Below are 12,911 nucleotides of genomic sequence, written 5' to 3' on the forward strand. Positions count from 1 at the left end.
CCGTGCAGGGGGACTACGAGAAGCTCAGCTCCGTCACGGGGAACCTCCTGGATGACCGTCGCCAGAAGCAGAAAGATATTGAAGTAGGTGGCTGAAACCCCGGGGGGGGTCAGAGCAGACCCCAGGCTGGGGACCACAAGGGCTTTGTCCCCCTGCCAACGGGCTCACAGCCCTGTGGAGGTTCAAAGTACCTTTTTCTGGAGGTTTTGGGGTGGGCTGGGGGAGCGGGGGGTGCTCAGCTGGCTGGGAGGCAGCTCCGACCCTGCTGCCATGTCATGGGATGCTTTCTGTGTTGGAAGGCTCTGTTCCAGTCCCTGGAGAGGCTGGAGAAGGAGAAAGCAGACAAGGAGGACCTGGTGCTGGGCATCGATGTGGTATGGCCTCGAGGGGCCCCGGTGCCAGCCAAGGGGCTCCCGGACAGGGTGAAAAACACCCCTTGTCCCTTGGGGATTCGGTGGCAGAACTGGCCTGGGGGAGGGAGGATTTCCAGACCGGCTGCGGGTCCCTCGCCAGGTCCCTCTGCCTCCCCTCGGGTCCCTTCGGCTAGTGGGACCGACCCCATGGGGGTGATGGGGCGAGCGGGGCCACGCAGCCGTGCAAGGGGCACGACGGCCCCACAGGAGCGCTTCTCCCTCTCCCCCCGACGCGAGCTGGCCCTGCCTGTCGTACCTCCGTCCTTTCCCCACCGCTCTCCCCCCTTTCCCCCTTGCTAGAAAGCAGACAAAACCGCCTTGGCCGGCAAAGTCAGTCGCACCCAGTTTGACGCCAGCATGGAGCGGCTGAATGAGATGCTGCAGGAGATGCTGAGCCGGGTGACGGGCCAGGAGCAGGGCTGGCACCAGGTCCAGCGGCAGCTCAGCAAAGAGATGGACTCCAAGGTGAGGGGTGGCTCGTCCCTGCCGCGCAGAACTGGCTCCTTCGGGGCATGACAGCCTGAGGCAGCATCCCTCCGAGGGTCCCCTCTCCCGCTGTCCCGCCAGGGACCACGATGTCCCACCCCGGGGCGGCTGGCTGAGGGCGTGTGTCCGTCCGTAGCTGGACCGCCTGGAGCTGGGGCCGTTCCGGCAGCAGCTGGAGGAGCGCTGGAAGAGCGTCCTGGAGCAGCTCAAGGAGAAGTCGCAGCAGACGGAGGCTGATGACGCAGCTGGGATTAAGAAGTGAGTGCGATGGGGACAGCGATGGCTTCGGAGACAGTGCTCGCCCCGTTCCCTCCGGTCCTCCCAGCTGGTGCCCGCATGGTACCCTGGCGTGGGACCAATCCAACCAGTGACTATGGAGGTGCCAACGAAGTAGCTGTGCCTTCTCCTCACGCCAGCAGCCACCACCAGCAGCAGGTTCCCGACGTTACAGGGGGCACGAGGAGCCCTCCCGGACCAAAACTCCGGTGTGGGTGCAAAGGCTTTCTGGGGCGAGGGCGGGGGACGGCAGCTCGTCCCCCCGGGCAGGGGTGCAACACGTGGTGCCACGGAGCTGGGTTGTGACCTGCCCTCCTGACAAGGCGCAGGGGGGTAATTAGCGCTGACGAAGCGATGAAACCGGTGCGAGGGATGGTTTGGATGGCCGGCGTGGGCACCTGCGCCCTTCACCTCGTATCCCTGTGTGCCCTGGGCGGCCATGGGCAGCTGCCGGGTTTTGGAGGTGCCATCGGGGCCGAGGCGAGAGTGTCCTGGTCCTTGGGGCAGCTGTGACAAAGCTCAGCCTAAAAACCATGGGAATCCTGCACCCCCCAGGCCCAGCATTTGCTCCCGTGCTGGGAGCGTCCTGCCCCGGCAAGAGGTACAGGGAACCCCCCGGTGTATCCCTGCCAGCCCTAGCAGCCCCAGTTCCTAAAGGACTGGGGTGCTGTGGGCGCCCGTGGGAGCAGTCCCCACGGCAGTGGGGATTTTTGGGTGCTTGCTTCTGTGGATTCTGTGGTGTCTGATGCGAGGTGGAGCTTTTACCCAGATGGGAGCCCACAGCCAGCCACTCTCCCCCATCGTACCCCCTTTGTTTTGTAACCAGCCAGCAGGTCAGGACCTTGCTGGGGTGCTGGGGGATAAACCAGGCTCAAAACCCCACGCTTTGCCCCGCAAATGCCGTAACTCTCTACAACGAAGTGCCCAGCACCTTGCCGCTGCCTGCGAGCTGCCTGCCTGCGTGTGGGCAGGGCTGTGTCCCCCCGCAGGAGCTCGCCCAGCCCTTTTCTCCCCTCCCCAGGCAGCTGCTGGCCCATTTCCACTGCGTGTCCTGCGACCGGCCCCTCAGCATGCTGGTGCCTGGCCTGTGAGTAGCACCCGGCACCGTGGGTGGGACGGGGGGAGATGGGTGCTGGCGGTGCCCCGCTGTGCCTGGCACACGCGTCAGGGTGTCTGCCTGAGGGGTCCTGCCTGGCAGCGGGGGAATGGAGACCCCTCCCCGGGGGCAGCGGGCAGGGGGCTGCTGTGGGGTACAAGCCCGTGGGTTTTGGGGTGCTGCCCCGAGCCGAGGCGGGTCGTTTGTGCCCTGTCACCCAGCTGCGGCTCCTGCCCTCCCCAGGCACATCGTGGCCATCCCGTCCATGCCACCGCTGCCCCCCCGCCTCGCTGGGCGCACCCATACCGTCCTCGAGCCGGAGCAAACACAGCAGCATGGCCACAGGTAGGGGACACGGGGTCCCATCCCCGGCCCCTGGGGTGCAGGGTGGCCCGGGCCCCCTCCCCAGCCACAGGAGCAGCAGGGGAGGGAAGTGCTGCCCCGCTGCCCTCACCCAAGCAGGGAGATGCCCGGGTCTGCCCCGAACGGGGACGGGGACGGGGACATCTCCCATGTTCTCAAAGGCCATGGGCCAGCCCTGCCCCGGCGAGTGAGAGCTCTTCCTTGGGTGGGGGCAGAAGGGTCTGGGGGGCCCTGGGCAGGGCAGGGGAGCAGAGATGGGGCATGGAGGGTCAGCTGTGCTTGCCCTGGGTCTGTGGGGTTTTACAGCCTCCCCGCACCCAGCGGTGCCCCATCTAGCCCTGGTCTCCATCTCAAGAGCACTGAAGCTGCATGTGATGAGTTATGTCTGGTCTGAGCCTGACCTCAGGCTTGGGGCAGGTCAGGTGCCTCCTGTGAAACGAGTTGCTGAAATTAAGCACTGCAGCTGGGACAGCCCAGCTCCTGCCTCCCGGTGTCCTTTGGGTGGGGTGTGGGGACCTGCCATGGTCACAGACACCTCACTGGGGCTGTGGGGAAGAGCAGAGCCAGCGCGGCTGGATGGGTGGGGGTCTCCTGCAGCAGTTGGAGGGACGTACCCCACCAGGGAGCACCCCCCGGCCTCCTCCCTGGTGTAGGGTGAAGCACGGGGTGCCACAGCGCCGGGCGCTGAGCACCCCTGTGTCCTGTCCCACAGGGAGCGGGTGGCCACGTGCAGGTACCCCAGCGTGCCGCGGCACTGCGGGGGCCAGCACACCCTCACCCACCCGCTGCAGCGCTGCCCGCGCCTCCAGCCCTTCCCGACCGGCACCCTGCGGCCGAGCCAGCCCCGCACCCTGCTCCCCGTCAAGGTAGGGACGACGAAGGTGGGGATTCGGTGGGGATGACTGAGGCTGGGAGGGTGATGCTGGGCATGGGGGAGGGATCTGTGCCTCAGTTTCCCTTGGGAGAGCTGGGGGTCAACCACATTTGGCCCCGTGCTCCAGCCAGCCCCCTCTCTCCTTCCCAGCACGACGAGATGGAGCTGTTGGGCCAGGACGGCCACATCTACAGGGGCCGCTGGGACGGGCAGCTGCCTGTGCTCGGGGGCAAGGAGGGTACGGCCGGGGCAGGTTTAGGGGGGCCCTGTGGGTGCGAAGAGGACAGCAGGGGGGGCAGGGTGCCCGTGGGGTGCCAGGTTTTCCCCCACCCCAGCTCCCTCTGGCCGCTCTCGCCAGGCTTCCCCCGGGAAAAGCCCAAGCTGTCCCCAAGGCAGTGGGGCACCCAGGACACCGGCCGCCAGCTCTCACGTCCCCAGAGCGCCCGGTCCCTGCTCAGCCAGCCAGGTACGGCCCTGCCGGGGCGGGCAGGGGGGAGAGGGCACCCTGCTGTCTGCCGGGGGGTGGGGGCCATGGGGGTCTGTGTCCACAGCCGAGTGGGGTGGGATGGGGAGGGGCAGAGGCAGGATGGAGGGGGAGGACTGGCAGATGGGGCAACCGGTCCCTGCTGGAGTGGGGTGGGGGGATGTGGGGGGTGGTCTTGGCCAATGTGGGACAACAGCCGGTCTGCTTCAGGGAGGGGCCAGGACCCCGTTTCTGGGTGTTTCTGGCCGGGCGGGTGCCCCTGCTGCCTGCCCCACCACAGGCTGGCAGGGCTGCCCGGGGGCTGCAGGGGGGCTAACCCCCGCGCCTCGCCCCCAGGCACCGCCGCCTCGCCGGAGCACCGGCCAGCCTCATCCGACGGCCACCTCTCCCGCGCCCCCGGGCTCCTCCCGCCCCTCCGGCCCCCACGGGATGGGTCCAGCACCCCGACAGCTGGGCAGGACTGGGGGTCCCTGGCCGAAGCCCCACCATCGCAGCCGCCGAGCAGGCGAGCAAGTGGCTCCGGCCAGCAGCAATAAAGGGCGGTGGGCAGCCGAGCGCCCGTGGGGCCTGAGCGGGGCGGCCCTGGCTGGGATTTTCCCATCATGCACAAGGAGGGGTCAGCAGCATCACTGGCCCTGCGGCCACCCATTCCCTGGTGGAGCTGAAAACAGGGTCTCCCCCTGACACCTCCCAACCTCCGCCAGCCCCATTTGGTCCCGATGGCCCCTGCCAGGGGAGCTTGTTGCCCCAAAGTGGGTCTGGGGGAGCTGGGCGGTGCAGCAGCAGGAGGAGGATGATGACGAGTTGCTGCTGAGGGCAGTGGGAAAGGGGAATCCCAGGGGGAAGGGCAGCAGCAGAACACGGCTTAATGCCAAAAGCGAATCCCACCCCAGCCTGCTGGTTTGCTATCACTTATCCCGAGGGATCGGCATCACCAAGCTGGTTTCCTTATCTTTTAGTGGAGAACCGCCCCCCCCTTTTGCCACCCCTTGTCCCCCTTCCACCGCCGCCGTCGATGGGAAGAGGAAGGCACTGCCCCTGTTGCTGCCTGGCTTGGGGCAGTGGATGCTTTCCAGCTCCGGAGCAAAGCACTGTAACCCCTTCTCTGCCCCCAGCCTTGGGGGGACGCATCCCTTATGCCCCCCCCTAGCTTGGGGCTACTTTTCCCCAGCATCCTTGTGCCACCCATCCCCTTGCCGTTGGGTGGGAGAAAGCCTCACTGCGTGCTGAGACCTGACAAGCTGTGTCGTGAGTGGTGAGGTACTGGAGAGGGAAACCGCAGTCCCTGGCAGCAGCGTGGGGGGAACCTGGGGGTGTCATGGCAGCCAAGAGGGACCCAGGCACCCAGGGAGCATCCCCTCACCCCCCTCATGATGCGTCCCTGGGGGCTGCCCCATGGAAATCCTGCTCTCCTGGTGGATCTTCTCCGCAAGTTGGGGGGGGAACACCCCAAACCTTTCCCCCCACAACAGCAGATCCCATCCCTGCCCACCCCACTGAGGTCCCCAGACCCCTCAATCCCCAGGGAGCTGCCCCTTGGAGATATTTTCCCTGGTGGGTTTGTTTTTTCAGGGGACAAGTGGGTGCTAAAAACCCACGTTGGGGGTTCCCCAGGTGGAATCTGGCAGGACCTGGGGTTCCCAGGGGAATAAGCGGGAGCAAATCAGTGGGCGCCAGGGTGGAGGCAGCAAAGGACCATCCTGCACCCCATGGGTGGGGTAGGGTGTCGATGGGCTTAAAAACACCCCCGGGACTAATTGCATTTGCAGGATGCGGCCCGGCTGGGGCTGGGTCTGACCCTTGGGTGTGTGTCTCCCACCCCCCTCCCCCATTTGCTGCTACTGGGACCCAGCTGCACCCTATAAACACCCCCCACCCCTATAAACATGAGCACCCAGCCCCCCATCCCTCCTTGGGTGCTGCTGGAGTGGTTGAGTAACCCCAGTTGGGGTTTGGTTTTGGTTTTTTTTTCCTTGGAGGTGGTGCTTTGGGGGGGGTCTCCCCGTCACAGGGGGGGGATGCTTTGCTGCTGTGCCTTGAGCCCACTGGGGCTGCTGTGTTCCCATTTTGTTGGTTTGGGTTTTTTTGGGGGGGTGGGGTTTGTTTGTTTTTGTGGGGGTTTTGGGTTTTTTTTTGTTTTTTGGTTTTTCTTTTTTTGTTTGTTTGTGGGTTTTTTTGTGTTTTTTTTTGTTTTGTTTTGTTGTTTTACCCTGATTGCTTGTCGCACGAGCAGCATGGTGATGGGGGCTGCATTTCTATCCAATTTTAACTTAGTTCAGGTATTTAAGCAGTAAATAGGAGCAGCACAGACCTGGCGTCGCTGGAAGGGCAGCGGCCCATCTGCGGTGGGGGGCACCCAGGAGGCATCGCCCCCAGCACAGGCTTTGCCGAAAAGCCTGGCAGCCCTCAAGTATGACAGGGAGTCCCTACAGTGCTGAGACCTCGGGGGCTCATCACACGGGTGGGCGATGGAGCTGGGGGCAGTCGGGCTGCTGGGGGGGGGGCGTTGCAAGCCGTCGGATTTTGTGAAGGCGCAGGGATGGGGTTTTGGCTGCACCCCAGTACGTGGGGGTCCTCGCTGTGCCGGCACGGCACCCCCACAGCTCCGGGGTCTCCCCTCTGCCCCCACCCCGGGGACGGCGGCGGTGGCTTGTGCAGGCAGCGCGTGGGACTCGGTCTGGCTTCCCGGGGCTGCTGGCAGCCCCTGGGGGGGCCCGGGGGGCCCGTCCCCACCGGCGATGCTGTGGCACATGAGGGCTCACCCCTGTTCTCTGTGCCCTGCCAGGGACGTCCCCCCAGCAAAGAGAAAAGGCAGGGACAGCTGGTGTTAAAAAAGTGATTTTTTTTTTTATTATTTTTTTTATTTTTAAATTAATAAAAAACCTTCAACCTGTTTTTTGGTTTTCTTTTTTTTTTTTTGTTTTTGTTTGTTTTTTAAGCAAGATTGATTTGAAAACTAAAAAACTCCCCCAGCTCCCCCCTCCCCCGGGAAGGGCCATCAACAGTGGTCACAGGGACAGGGGGTGGGGGGGCATCACCTTGCTAAATCCCCCCAGGCCCTGGGGGTGCCGAGGGAGGGAGGACGGGGTGAGGGGGGTCCGGGAAAGGGGGATGTCTGTGCAAGAAGCCGGGCTGAATTTTGGAAGCCAGAGGAGAAGTCCGCTTTGCTCTGGGTGCCACAGCAAGCGTCTGGGAAATCCAGAGCCAGGGGGGTGGCTAGCAGCTCCGTGCCCCCGTGGCCATGATCCGGGGTGCCGACAGCTGCCTCCATCCACTTATTTTTTGTTATTCCCTGCCCCCCTTCCCTCTCCTGCCCTGCTGCAGGGATGCTGGGGGCAGGGGGAAGCCATAGGGACCCCCCCACACACCCAGCAGCTGCCTCCATGCTGCTGCTCCTTCTCTCTGGATTTATATACATTAGATATATTTATATATTATAGTTATATATTAAAAAAAAAAAATGGGGGGAGAAAAGACCAGCTAGAGGCTCTCATGGGCCAGTGTCCTGTCCCGTCCCGTCCCCCAAGCTAAAAATAATAATAAAACCTAGAAAATTATTCCAGTGCGTTTCTGGGGGAGCCCCTGCTCCCAACGCCCTGGCCCGGACCCCCCAGCTTCTCCCCCCCTCCCTCGCCAACCCACTCTTATCTCTGGCCATCCATGGTGGCCACGGCTTTCTGTGGGGGGGCGGCGGGCGGGGGGGCCGGGGGCCAGGCGGGCTGCGGGTGGTGGAGGTGGTGGTGGAGGCCGTGGGCGGTGGGTGAGGAGGGGGGCAGCCAGGTGGGCTGGTGGCTGGGGGGCGAGGAGGCCCAGAAAGGGCTGAAGCTCCCCGGGGGGGAGCAGGCCATGGAGGTGATGGGGCTGTTGCTGCTCTGCAGGCTCTCGGAGGTCCGCAGCTTGGAGAACATGGCCAGAGCATCCGGGAAGTTGGGCGGCGTGGCCGGCGTGTTGCTGGGGGTGCACATCTGCGGGGGAGAGGAGAGGGTGGGGGTCAGATCGGTCACGGATGCTTTCGGGGTCCCAACCCGCCTGCAGGAGCCAGACCCGTCTCCGGGGACCCCTGGCCCCAGGGGATGCCCAGAGCCCAGGTCTGGCTGGTATTGGGGTCCCCAGTGCTGCTGTGCAGCCCCCAGGGGCCTGGGTGGCTCCCCCAAAGGTGCGGGGGCTGCCCGGGGAGGGCCTCTGGCCCAGCCGGGCTGGGAAGGACCTTCTGAACCATCCAGGGTGCTCGAAGCGCTGGGGGGCAGCGGGTTTGGGGAGGGGGAACGCTGCTCCAATGCCAGCTGCCCCACGGGATGGGGCCGCTGCAATGGGGTCTGTCATGAGGGGTGGGGAGCGTTGGGGTCCCACCTGGCCCTGCAGGACCCCCCCCTTTGCATCCCGTTGGGGCACAGAGAGCGAAAGGCCGGCCCCATGCCGCTCCCGGGACGCTGCCTTCTGCGCACCCGGTAAATTCAGCGCCCGCCCGGCCCATGACCGATCCGGCCCTTTCCGCAGCCAAACTCGCCGGCAGAGGAAAATCCGGTGGGGGGAACCCGGCCCCGCACCGGGGCTCAGGGACTGGCAGCGCCCGGGGCCCCGATTTGGCAAAGCACTTGCTAGACCGAGTATGGGGGGTGCTACAGGCCCCACAGAGGATGTGCCAGGGGGGCTTCACCCCCACGGTGCAAAATAGGGGGGATGCATGGACACGGAGGAGGTGGGTGCATGGCGGGGCTTCGCCCCCCTGGGTTAAATCCACCCCGAATCCCTGTTGCTCCCGTCGGAGCCTGGGGCAGCATCGGCTGCCTTTGCAATGGGGAATCCGGGAGATGCTTCTGGTGGGGTAGAGCCGCTCCATCTCCCCCTTCCTGCGACTCATCCCGGGATTTGCCCCTGGCTCCGCAGCCCCAGCTGTTCTGCAGCAGATGCAAACCCCCAAATCCCTCTACGGGCTCCTCCTCACCCCTGCCCCGGCCGGCCTTGGTGATCGCCGCATCAGAGGAGCACCGGATGCGCTGCAGGGGCTCCCCGCTCCCAAACCCGGGTGTCCGCCGCACCCGCTCGGGGCCAGGGTGCTCTCCCGGCCGGGGGGAAGCAGCGGTCGGCCGACCCGTGCCAGCAGCGGGAGGGGTGAGGGTCCCACTGGTGCGTGGGGCCGCTGCACCCCAAAACCGTGATCACAGCCAGGTTGGTACCGAACGGGTTCATGGCGAGCTGGGGCTGTTCCTCCCTCCCTGCACACAGACTTTGGGAGAACTCATTTCACAGCTGACCTCGAAGGGATGGTAAAGCCAGCTTTTTTTTGTTTGTTTTGGTTTGTTTTTTTTTTAAATAGCATATAAATTTGGCAGTATCTGAAGAGATACTTGTTGCAAAAAAAACCCCAAAAACAAAACACCAAAAAACTTCAGGTGACCGTGTTTTGAAAAAAACAAACGACGACACAGCCACACACACACGCCAATCCCCAGCCCTGGACTGAGGTCGGATGTGATGCTGGAGGGGGACACAGCTCCGAGCTTCTGGGGGAGTGTTTGCTGGATTAATTAAAAAAAAAATTAATTTAAAAATTAAAAAAAATTGCTATGTAATTATCGCCTTCCTCCTCTGACATGTTTTGTTCAGGAACTGCTCTGCTGTCGGAGGGTCGGTCCCAGCACGGGCTGCCGCACCGACGCACCAAACGGCTCCAGCAAGTCCCTTCCCCACAGCCCGGACTCACGGGGGTTTCACCGGGGTGGGGGGGGGGAGCCTCCCCTCCGCGGGGGCGAAGGCAACGTGCCGCCCCGTGCCGCGCTGCCGGCTTTGTTCTCCGCTGCTTGAAAAAGAAATAGAAACCGCAACCGTAAAGCCCTCGCCCTGAGCTGCGTGGGGTATTTTAAAGCTGCAGCAATCAGGATGCTGGGGGCCGGGGGGGACAGCAGCAAAAAAACGTCAAAAATGCGAGGTGGGAGTATCTGGGGAGAGGTGTTTTGTCACCACGTGGAGCACACGGTGTGAGGAAAACACTGTGGGGAGGGCAAGAGCCATCCGGCTTCAGCCCGCCGTGCCCCTCAGGAGCCCCGGGACCCTCCGGGCTGGGTGGGGGCGACGGGGCGGCTGTCGTGCTCGGGGGGTGGGAGGTGGGTCCCGCTCGGCCCCTGGGAGCGCAGGGACGGGGAGCGGGATGGGTTCCGTCAGAGCTGCTTTGCATCCCGCTTCCGGCAGCCGCCCGGCGCTCACCGAGACGAATCGCCCCGCCGAGGCTTTTGGCGTGAAAACACGGCGAGGCCTGGATCCGGCCCGCGCTCCCGTCCCCCCTCCCAGCGGGAAAGGGGGTGTTCCGCGAGGAGACCCTTTGCAGGCTCCCCACGGCAGCGAGAAAACATGCAGGGAGAGGAGGAATTCAAATAAAAGGGGTTGAAGTGGGAGCCGGATGGCAAAATGACTTTCTCCGAGAGAGAGCGCTTGCTGCCGGCGATGCCGGGCCGGCTGGCGATTTCCTGACGGCGGGAGAAAAGGGGAGGGGGGGAAATAAAAATCGGCTTAGCCCAGAGCCACTCCTTCCCCCACACGCAGCACCGTTTAGTTCCCTCAACAGGAAAAAGAAAAAAAGATTTAAAAAAAAAAAAAACCAAAACAAAACCCAAAACCCAACAAAAACCACCCGGAGGGGAACAACTTCCTCCCCTCGGCCGAGGGGACGTGCCCTCGGCCAAGGTCAAGCGGCGTCTGGGGAAAGTGGGGGGCGGCAGCGGTTCCCCCCCGGCCCGGGGAGCCCAACTTCCAGCGCGATGCTCACGGAGACAAACTATTTCCTGGCAGACATTTTAGCTCGTGTTTACATTCGCCGGCTGCGTGTTCCTCCGGGCGCGGAGCAATATGGCTGGCAGGGGAGCCGGCAGCCCCGCAGCCTGGGGAGGGGGCTGCGGACCCCTGGGGGGGGCCCTTGGGGGGTCCTGAGCTGGGTGGTGCTTGTAAGTGGGGGTGGGGGGGTGGGGGTGGTTTGTAGCTGCTGGGGTGAGTTTAAAGGTGGGTTTTGGGGATGGGGGGGTCGGGGAGGGGTTGTGGGGGACCCACTTACCATCTGGGGGGGGTGGTGGCTGCTGGGAATGTTGGTCTCCTGGAAGAAGGCGCTCAGGGCCGTCTGCGGGGACAAGCCGTCAGCCCCAGCCCACCCGAGACAAAGGGGGAAGGAAAACATGCCCCCCCCGCCCCGCAGCCCCCCGCTCACCCCCACCCCCGTGGGATCGCCGCGGGGGGCACCCACGGCCGCCCCACTCCCCCCCGCCAGGCCTAGGGCAAGGGTGGTCCTGGTGCTGCCCTTCAACCGACCCACTCGGGATCGTGTCCCCCCCGCTTATGGCGGGGCTCCCCACGTAGGGGCGTACAGCCCACCACGCCTTGTTTACACGGGATCCCCCCGCGGGCCCACCCCACGCACCCGCCCCACCTGCGGGGGGGGGGGGGGGGGGGCCGCAGCCCCGATTACGGCCCGAGTATGAACAGACCCGGGGGGGCTCGGAGCCGGTTCCCTCCCCCGCGTGGGTGCCGCAGCGGGGGGGACCCCAGCGGCCTGGCCACGCGTGTCAGTGGGCCGCGGCTGGGCCGGCATCACCCCCCCGCCGCCTTCTTCCGCCCCGTGGCTCTGCGGGCAGGGGGGTGACGAAGGCTCCCGGTTTGGGGGGTCCCGGTGCGTGGGGGGGTGTGTGTGTGGAGAGGTTCCCGGCCCGTACCTCGAACTGCCAGTGGGCCGCCTGCAGCAGCTGCTTGGCCTGGTCGGCGGCGCAACCGGCCGCCAGCACGAACTGGTTGATCATCACCTGGTGCCGCAGCTCCTCCATGTTCACCGACATGGCGGGGGCGGCCCCGCCGAGCGCCGCCCTGCCTGCCCGGGGCGCGCCCGCCGCCCCGCGCCGCGCCGACACCGGGGGCGGCGGAGGGGGGGGGCACCGGGCGGGAGGGGCGCGCGCGCACACGCACGCACGCACGCACGCACACAGACACACACACACACACACACACACACACACACACACAGAGAGAGAGAGAGAGAGAGAGAGAGAGAGAGAGAGAGAGAGAGAGAGAGAGAGAGAGAGAGAGAGAGGAGAGAGAGAGAGAGAGAGAGAGAGAGAGAGAGAGAGAGAGAGAGAGAAACACACACGGGGAGGCCCCGCCCCCGCACCCTGATTGGCCACCGCCGTGCCGCCCGCCCCGACGGGCGTTCGGTTCGAATCTTCCAGCTGCCCCGGCGCCTCGCCCCGCCCCGCCGCCTTTCCATTGGTCGATGTTTGTGTTTTGGGTAGTAGACGGCGCCTCTATTGGTCGTTGAATCACGGGGGAAGGGCGGGGTGGTGGCGGAAGGAGCGGCCCGATCGCTGATTGGGCGCGGTGCGAGTTGGGGTTTTTTTTCGGAAGGCTTTGGTGACGTCACGTTCATTGAGGAGGTTCATTGAGAGGAGCGGGGGGGCACCCTGGGGTGGTCCCCCCTTACCCCCCTCAGCGGGGCTCTAGCTGCTGCCCCCCGGAGCCATGCTGCCCCCGGGGCAGGGACCCCAGCCTGAGGCCGGGGCGCACCTGTGTCCCCCCCCCAGGAAATCCTCGGCAGGGGGGCCCGGGGCTCAGGCAGAGCTCCGAGGTTTGGGGTTTTTTTGGTAATATAATGTTTAAAATCCTGGTGACTCCGAGCTTCAGGCCGCAGCCTGCGAGGGCAAGCAAGCTCCCCCCGACATGTGTCCCGCCGCCGGTTTGGGGACTGAGCGGGACGGGTGCCATGCAGGCCTGGAAGCTTTTAATTCAAAAGGGAAAAGCAGCACTTAAAACCCAAATGAATAAACCGGGGACTTCGCAACGGGATGGCATGAAAATAAGACGGAGCTGAAAAGAGCCGTGGGAGGTTTGGATGTGGCGGTGATGAGCAGCCGGCCGAGGGAGGGGGAATGAAGGGGCAGAGAGGGA

The 12,911-nt window shown here is 64.7% G+C and overlaps 1 protein-coding gene across 1 annotated transcript; it reads right to left on the reverse strand.

Annotated features, from left to right (window-relative positions):
* Positions 1-6,089: 6,089 nt before the first annotated feature.
* UBALD2 (UBA like domain containing 2) lies at positions 6,090-11,809 on the reverse strand (the record flags this gene model as incomplete). The annotated part of the gene is made up of 3 exons (XM_082008175.1): positions 6,090-7,957; positions 11,038-11,100; positions 11,690-11,809. The coding sequence occupies 3 exons, from the start codon at positions 11,807-11,809 to the stop codon at positions 7,637-7,639; spliced, it is 504 nt and encodes a 167-aa protein (XP_081864301.1). The 3' UTR covers positions 6,090-7,636.
* Positions 11,810-12,911: the final 1,102 nt, after the last annotated feature.

Source organism: Phaethon aethereus, assembly GCF_964289735.1.
Source record: "Phaethon aethereus genome assembly, chromosome: 18".
Classification (NCBI taxonomy): domain Eukaryota; kingdom Metazoa; phylum Chordata; class Aves; order Phaethontiformes; family Phaethontidae; genus Phaethon; species Phaethon aethereus.